The 9,586-nt window shown below is 29.4% G+C and overlaps 1 protein-coding gene across 1 annotated transcript; it reads right to left on the minus strand.

Annotated features, from left to right (window-relative positions):
- Nucleotides 1-260: 260 nt before the first annotated feature.
- On the minus strand, nucleotides 261-1,966 carry LOC105108062 (xyloglucan 6-xylosyltransferase 2-like). The gene has a single exon (XM_011002216.1). It carries the CDS (start codon nucleotides 1,869-1,871, stop codon nucleotides 489-491), a length of 1,383 nt encoding a protein of 460 aa, XP_011000518.1. The 5' UTR covers nucleotides 1,872-1,966; the 3' UTR covers nucleotides 261-488.
- Between the last annotated feature and the right edge of the window lie 7,620 nt (nucleotides 1,967-9,586).

Here is a 9,586-nt window from a genome sequence, read left to right on the forward strand (position 1 = left end):
TATAGAGACACGGGCAACCTTGAATATGCTCAGAAACCATCTTTTATCTTTTTTTCAATTGGGTTGTTGTAGTCAATTTCTTTTAATTTCAATAAAATTGCTATTGTTATCAACCTGAATTATCAAATTTGTTACATATAGATAAAGATACTGAGCAATAAACAAAGAGAAAGAAAAAAGAAAAAAAAAAGAGTATACACCGCGATAACAGGTTATTGCAGCCACAGGCATGAACATCATAATTAAAAATGATATATATATAGAGTAACCATGAAATAATATTTGAGTCAGAAGTCAGAAGAGACACAAGTTACTATCCTTCAAAAATCAATATAATTTAAACACTGATAACACAAAATTAGGAAAAGAACATACAGATTTCCAGTACTTCTACAAGCAATAACACCAACTGCGAGCAAATTGACATACACTATAACTTCAAATGAAAAAATACCAGCAGCTTGCGGTAGACTACATTATCAAAGCTCTCAAGATGTTGTTGATACCCTGACAGCTTTAAATGCAGGGTGAAGCAAGCCAAGCTCATCCTTCACTTCAAGTGGATTGGTAGTCTCATTTCTCACTCTCCTAACTCTCCGACTAGCCAGCGATTTATGAGTAAACCCATAAATCTGCAGAATTTGATTGTCCCCAAAATTAAACGCCCGATCCATCTGCTTCAAACACCTCTCCACTGAATAATCTCCGAACTTCCCACATGGTTTGCACCCCACAAAGTGAGTGACAAGCGGCCAACGGTGATCACCCAGACCTGGGCGATAATTCTCAATCATTTCCTCATATCTATCAACCAAGATCCCCCAATAACCATGCAAATAATAAGCATTCTCTAAATACACTTTATCACCCCACTTATCCCTTTGTGTAGCCAATAAATAAACCATTGCAGACTGATCATCCGCTTCGAAAACCGGCCTATTCTTAAGTTCCCTGGTAAGCACCTTCCCTGCTTCATCTCTAATCTTCCCTTTCGGTCCCATTGGTGACCACGCATCCAAAAGATCCAAAGACCATTGACAATTCCTCAGCAAAAAACTCCCAGTATTCAATCCAATCCAATTCTTTTCATCATAAACCATCTCATTCCACCCGTGCATTACAAAATTCGAATCCTTATACCTCTCCCACGGCACCTCAAAAGCCATATCTGTAAACATAGCATCACTATCCATCCACCACAAGAACTCAACCTCCGGATGCGAAAGCAATAACTTCCTAATCAAAGGCAATTTCGCCCAAAACCCAGCCATTTCCGCATCAAGCAATGCCATGTTATAAAATATCTCTATTCCATGGAGTCTACAATAATCTATCTTATTTTTTATAGATTTTAACAAGTAATGATCCCCTACCGGATTCTCACAAGGTTTCGGCGACGATCCTGTAACTAACAAAACACGCGGTTTGTTAGGCTTAATAAAATTGCTAAAACTAGGGTTTTCACTCAACCATTTCTCTCGCAGTTGATTCCAATCGGATATTTTCGGACCCAAACTGTACGGTTTATTCGGATCCGGCTTCTCATCTTCCCCTTCATCGACCAAAATCTTGCTGATATCAAATGTGGCATAATTATTCGCACCATCAGCATTACTTGCTTCGTCGTTCTTGTTGTTGTTGGGCTGGTTAGACTCGGTGAGAACTCGGTGTGGCTCGCCGTGTTTGCGAGCGGCGTAGAAGTGGTTTTTGAGGTCGTTGAAGTCTTGTTCTGGCGTACCGAACTTGCCGGCGCCGATTGTGCCACGCAGGACAACCACGGTCATGCAGAGGCAGAGAAGTGTGATTTTTCCGTGGCGGATAGCTCTTTGGATCTGGCGGACTCGGTGAGTCCCGATGCACCGGTCCAGCATTTTGACTCGGACTGGGTTGGAAAGAGAAAGTAAGGATGGGTCTTGCGTGTTGAGACAGAGGTTTGCTTATGAAGAGGGTGTGCTTGTAAATAAAAGGAAGTTTTAAGGGTGATTTAAAAGTAAATTTAGTCGGTGACGCTGAGCAAGGAAAGAAGGAAGGGAATATCCAGTGAGGAAAAAAAAAACAATTTGAAATTATTATTTATTTGATTTGATTAGCTTTTCTATTTTTTAAGAAAATAATTGTGATTGGTTGCCCGAAAGCACGTTTGAGGAATCATGTGATGAGATGGGCGCATGCATTGTTTATGGTAAGGCACCTCTTCATGGAAAAAGATTTATATTTATTTGTTTGAAACAATGTCTAGCAATTCTATATTTAAAAAATTAGTCATTTGTTGTTTAAATCAATAAATACATAATCCAATTAATTATTGTTTTTTATAACATTTAAAAACTCAATTCATTGTAATCAAGAGCTGAATTAGATAAGTCAATATTAATGACTGGATTAATTTAAAAAAAACCTAATAAAAATAATTGATTTAAAAAATAATAATATTTTTATTTTTATTAAATAAATCAATTGAATTGATTCGGGTTGATTTCAATCAACCCATCTAATCTATAATTCAAAATTTATACACTAATTAACTAGTTTAAAAACTATATTTTATAGAAAGAAAAATCACATATTTATTTGTTAACCCATCTTTCATTTATAATAATAAAATTAACAAGAAGAAATATGGTGTCATTAGATTTGATATAACTATCTATATAATGAACCTAACTAGGAACTAATGAAAAGAGAGAAAATAAGATTTTTTTATAAATAAAACCTTTAAACCTGGAGTATGTTTATTTTATTATTTATATCTTTGCTTAAACTAATTAAGAATTATGATAATAAGGTTTAATGTAAGATACATAATGAAGTAAAGCCATAAAAATGATAACAAGATTTGTCTCATGCATTAGATCAAGCCTATCAAGTCTCTTAAATTATTTCATTTACTATTTTACTATTTTTCAATTAAGCCAATTACTAATAGGAAATCATATAATATAATTTTTGTATTAATTTCTTAGAAATTAAGAGTTTAAAAAGAATATAAATTGAGGATATATAACATATTATGTATATTTATTTTAAAATGAATTTGTTTTTTTTATTCTATCATGGTGATTTTTTTTTTCAAATGTCCAACCAATAAGTAATATATTAACATTAACTGATGAATGCATGTCTCTGGCTTGGATAGATATATTATAACATGTGTTTTTAGCTCATAAGAAATTTTGAGATTCAAATTATATGAAACAATTTTTACTTGATACATTTCATTTAGTATTGAATTTTATATTATTTGTATTCAAATATAATAACAACAACAACAATAATAGTATCAATTAGCCTATGATTTCAATGAGATTAGCATATAAAATATTAGTTAATATAGTGGAAAAAAATGTTTATTTATAAATAATAAATTTAAATTTAAGATCCAAAAAACCTCTTAAAAGATCCTATTCAATGTACCTAAACGCAATAACTCTATGAGCTTGTCTTGAAGGAGGAGCTCGACCTCATGAGCTAGTCTTATGGAAGAAGCTTCACTCCATTGGCTTGCCTTATGGAAAAGCTTAACTTCATTGGCTTGTCCAAAGCAATGCGTTCTTGCTTGTTTTTCTCCTTTAAAAGACTCAAATCTTTTGAGAATTTTCCCAAGATTATACATTTGCATCTTAATAGTTATACTGGTTGAATATATATTATTTTGATAAAAATACAACTCAAAATATTACAAAAATAAAATTACACTATAGCCTTTTATTTTCACAAAAAAAATAATATTTATAAGTTATAAATACATTATGAATTATTCAAATTCAAGATTTACAATCTCTTTATTTTTATCATTTTATATTTTTGGAGTTTATCTCTCTAAAATATCGTTGTATTTTCTCTATCTATAAATTTATTGAATTAAATATTTAAAAATCCTTATATTCATTAAAGAGAACCTTTAGCAAGTATTAGTTACTAGCCATATTGATTAATTAGATAACATAAATTACCAGCTATCAATCATTTGAAAAAATAAATCAAATTATTTAAATTGAAAGATTAATTAATTATTTAATATATTAATTTTATTTTTAAAATTCTTGAATTTTAGAATTTATTAATAAATAACTAGATTATCGTGACTTGACTATGATCATTGTTTTGTTAAGACAATGATACGCGTGATAAACCTCGTGGAGTTAAGAAAAAACATACAATTATACTTATTTTGATTGAAGGTAAGATTAAGTATACTATTAATAGAGAAAAAAAAATGTACTCATTAATCAAATCAAGCATCTACCTTCGGTAAATTATTTTGATATTTAAAAATAATTAAAAGATCACAAAGGAAACTCAAATGATTTAATAATAAGTGATTTGGACCAAAAGACTCATTTGTAAACCTCGCAATTACAAAGTTTGCACCTAAAACTCTCGAAGATCCTATAATTAGAAGTTTTAAACTTTGATTTGAGTTCTTGCTCTTAGTCTTGGTGAGGTAATGAGTTAAAAATAAAGGTGACAATTGGCTTGAGGTAAAATAAAGAATGATTTGTTGGGGGTAGGGATATAAAGCCAAAGAAAGAAATATTAGGGATTATCATTAGCCTTATTTTCTCCAGGAAGATGAGAGGCTTGAAGCAATGATTATGCTTTGTGGGACTCAAATTCATTTGTAAATAATTAATTAGTTGATGATAAGCTATTGTTTGTTTTTATATTTTAAAATATTTTTTATAAAAAGTTGAAGTTTTTAATTATTTTAATTTTAAATTAATAATTTTTAAATATTTTTATATTATTTTGATATACGGATGTTAAAAATATTTTTTAAATTAAAAAATACTTTAAAAATTAAATAAAAATACATTCTCAAACAATTCATGTCAAAATAAATATTATGAATTCAATAAAAATACATTCTCAAACCATTCATGTCAAAATAAATATTATGAATTCATTCAAGTTTTAAAATTAAAAAGAATTTTATATTGTTTACCTAAAATTTGATGTGAAATAAATAAATAATTTTATAATTAAAATTATTTATTTAAAAAGAATTTTACATTACTTACCTCAAAACTCGATGTGAAATAAATAAATAATTTTAAAATTAAAAAGAATTTTTATTATTATTATTATTAATAACTATAAATGCATTCAAACAATTTATGTCAAAATAAATATTATGGATTCATTTAAATTTTAAAATTAAAAAGAATTTTATATTGCTTTCCTCAAAACTCGATGTTAAATAAATAAATAATTTTAAAATTAAAAAGAATTTTATTAATATATTTATTAATAAAATTCTTTTTAGTTTTAAAATTATTTATTTATTTATTTAACATCAGGGGGCAAAACAGTATACATACCCAACTTTTACTATTTCCTATGGATTCATATTTATCCGGTTTAGGAACCATTTGCTTGAAGTAAAATTGCCATCCCTATTGTTGTATTTGTAAATATCCCAAAGTCAAAGCAGACAAAATAGCGTGCAGGTCACCGCAATATAATGAGATCCAGCGCATGCCTTGCTGCATGTTGTTTGAACTAAGCAGGAGCTTTTTGCATTTATTACGACTTCTAGCCCTCTTAACTACTTCTAGAAGTACTAGCAGGTAAAGGTGATTAGAGAACCCCTCCTAGGCTACAACGTTTTGAGTAGAGTCATGCGATAAACACGTGCAAGCAATAAGTTAACTGTGAGTGAGAGGGTGCTTTTACTGTGCATCTACTTGCAAAATATTCTTTATTTTAGTAGTGTTTTTATGTTTTAAAATTTGATTGGTATGGTAATCAATATTACTAGTTTGATGGGTTAATTTAGTAAATTTTATTTTTTAAGTGATATTTTGTTTTCAATTTTATATTTTAATATTGAGTTAATTGAAAATTAGGCTTTATGATTTATTTTAGTTTGTTTTATATAAGATTATCTCGGTCTCATAACTCGAGTTGTTGATTTAATATGTTAATCTAGTTGATTCAAGTTTTTTATTTTTTTATTTATTTTTTTTAATTTCATTATTTAACATGGAATTGCTTATGAATTAGACTTCATGATTTATTTTGGTTTGCTTTCTATAAAGTTATTTCAATCTTATAACTCAGGACACGTGTTTTGCATGTTAACCCGTGTAATCTCAAGTCGTTTTATTGTGTTGTATTTCTAAATTAAATATTTTTTTTATCTTTCAATCTTCAACAATGAGTTTATTGAAAATTGAGCTTCATAATTTGTTTTAATTTGTTTTAATTTGTTTTTTATAAGGTTATTTTAGTCTCATGACCTTAACGCAAGTTTAATAGGTTAACCCGGGTTGACTTATGTTATTTTTTTTTATTTTTTATGAGATTATCCTGATCTTATGACTTGGATCACGAATTTGATAGGTTAACCATGCCAATTTTTATTTTTGTTATTCTTTAATTATTCTTTTTCCAATTGTATTCTTTAACATTTGGTTGATTGAGAATTAAACTTCATAATTTATTTTAATTTGCTTTATATGAGGTTATCTTGGTCTAATAATCCAGGTCGAAGATTTGACAGGTTAACCCAAGTTAGCCCAGATCAACTCAATGTGTTGTCTTTTTAATATTATTATTATTTATTAAATTATATTATTTATTTTTCTAATATGTAGTTTTATATTAATAGGTATAACTTTTCATTTGACTTTTAGATTAGACAATTTTACCAAAAGATTCTAAAGGCTTTTTTTTTCCTTTGTAGTGTTAAAATATCATAAAGATTAGACATTAAGAAGGACTTACCATAAAGCTAGAAGCTACTGTGCAGGATTTGCAATATTTTTCTAGTTGATTTAGGATTTATATTTTTATTTTATTCATAACTCTTATTATTTTTCCTATCAAATTAGGAAAGGGAGGGGGAGTTCTGAAATTTTATATTATAATAATGAGTGAGTTACGTGTAGCGAAAAATTACTAATAAAGAAATCAAGACAATTTTATAATCCAAGGACTTGTAATTCAGTTTTACAAGTTAAATGGGGAAAGGAATTCATGGGCCATACATATGGCCTAAGACGTGTTTTAGAGATAATTATGAAATGAAGAAAATTATGGAAGTAATAGCATGCATGTTTTTAAAGTAGTTTTAGACCACCTTACAAAAACAAATTATTAAATTAGCACAAATAGTCTTGGGAGGTCATATTTAAAAAGGTTGGCATACATATAGCGTGTGAATGACTATATCAGAAAAGGAAAAGGGATTGTAATATATTTTATCAATTGATGAAAACTAGATAGATTCATTACCTCAATTCCTAAGAGGATTTGAGCCTCGAGATAATAGAATTTAGGAAAGGCTGCTTTGCAGAGGTTGTAGTTTAGGATATTAGCTTTCCAACAAGTCCGACCCCATTTAATTTGGAACTGTAGAGCTCCAGATATAGATAAATATCTTAGAAGAGATTGAGTTGTCATCTCTACTAGCAGATTTGGCAAAATTAACAAAAGGAGGAAATTTAGTCACGTTAAGAGCAGGATTCGGTTTCCTTCCCTTCAAAAATTTTGTAGCGTCATGTCTTGACATTCGAAAGGAAATAAATCATTTTTGAAATTGAATTTTGTGATATTCGTTATGGTTCGATAATGAATAGTAATCTTAAGAGATATAATGAGAATGTAAATATAAAAAAAACAATTGTAAAAAAGAAGTAAATGTTGTTCTTATTACTATTGTTACTTTACAAAATGTGATTTGAATGTAAAATAATATGGCATGCTTATGGATTTGAGAGGAATAACATAAAGGACACAACAACAATAAAAAAGCACGAGTCAAGCATCTCTTATAGATAAGTGATTTATATCTATACTTTTTACATAACAATGATTTTAATAATTTATTTTTATTTTCATTTATTTTTTTAAAAGACACTGTAAGCAATACTAGTAAGGGTAAAAAACATATAAGTTATAATGTCAGGTGCAATACTAGTAAGGGTAAAAAACATATAATTGTCAAATTAAAAGGAACAAAATAGAAATTGAAAAAAATCTCAAGGTATAGTTTCAAAAAAAAAAAGTGTTGAAGAACAACTTTGGGTAAAAAATGGCTAAATTTTTCATCCATATTCAATTTTAGTCCCATTATTTTTTTTTTGAAACAAATTATAGGTTTTCATTAAGCTTCATCACCAATTAATACAATATGAAAAAATAAAAAAAATAAAAACTAGAAAGGAAGAAACAAGGACAGAAGAATAGAATCACTATTACATTATAATGTAAGTGTTTTCATTCACAATCAACCCACATGTTTTAGGTTTTAATTACTTAAGTTTGCACTATGGATTTTTTTTATATATAATATAGTTTTAAATCATGCATTTCTATTATTACATCAATGAAATCTCTTATTGGTATTGATAAAAAAATAAAAAAATGCTAGAGAGATACTTCATATTCTTACTGAAATTAATTGTTAAATGAAATCACTCAGTTTTATGATTATATCTAAGATATGATTTGCATTTTATGATCTTAAATTATTTTAACAAACAAGACTTGGAAAAAAAAAGAAAAAAGGTGACCGTACACATTACTAAAAAAGGAAGTCGAATTCTTACATGTTTTTAATTGATTGGAGGAAATAAGATCAAGATAGCCGTGAGATCTCTACTGCAAGAATTGCGACAATTAGTTGTAAAAAGAGAAAGTACTCCATTAATGGCATATATAATTTAGCAGTTACTTGCGCGAAAATCAAGAAGATGGCCTAAGAAAGAAAGTTAAAGGAACCCCAGGATTTTCTCATCTAGCATTCGTTCTTCTCTATTTTATGTCAATGCTTCGTCTCCTCCCTTCTCTTCCAATTCTTTACGATTCTAATGGCTTCCAGAACCCTAAGAAACCTAGCAGAAAAAGATCAACACGTCCTCGCCATGCCAAAAACTCAGAAGACCAGCAACGCTAAAGGTTCTTTATGGTCACTTTTTATGGTATTAGTGGCACCTCCTTCCCTGTCCTTGACCATAATATACTTGTTTGGTTCAGGCAGAAGGTACCGTGCCCTAGCCAAACCCTCTTGGTTTCCTTCTCTAACAATAATTCATTTAGGCTCTGTGTGTTCAACTTTTCTTATGAGCCTAGCAGCCTGGCTAGTGTGGACTAATGATGGGTTTCATGTTGACTCGGATGCGTTGCCTCTCTACATTGCTCAAATCTCTTTGAGTATGGTCTGGGATCCTCTTGTGCTCAGGATTGGAGCAGTTTGGCTTGGATTTGTGTTCTCCATGCTTAATTTGGGGACTCTTCTTGCATGTTACTGGGCCTTTGGCAAGGTTAATCCATTGTCTAAAAAGTTTGTCAAGCCTTGCTTGACATGGGTGGCATATCTAACCCTAGTCACGTTTGATCTCATGTTTCTTTGAATCCTGGTTTGTCAACTTCATAGCCATGTGTTTGGTGGAAGTTTGAGTTGCAATTTCTTGGATGACTGCTTTATTAATTCTGGAACTGCCCTTCTCCCCTGCCATGTTAACAAGTCTTGGTGCTTATCTTATTCAGGACGTGGACAACCGCTCTCTCTCTCTCTCTCTATATATATATATATATATATATATATATATATATATATATATATATATATAAAATAAGA

The sequence above is a fragment of the Populus euphratica genome, unplaced genomic scaffold (assembly GCF_000495115.2).
Source record: "Populus euphratica unplaced genomic scaffold, PopEup_1.0 scaffold263.1, whole genome shotgun sequence".
NCBI classification, from domain to species: Eukaryota; Viridiplantae; Streptophyta; class Magnoliopsida; order Malpighiales; family Salicaceae; genus Populus; species Populus euphratica.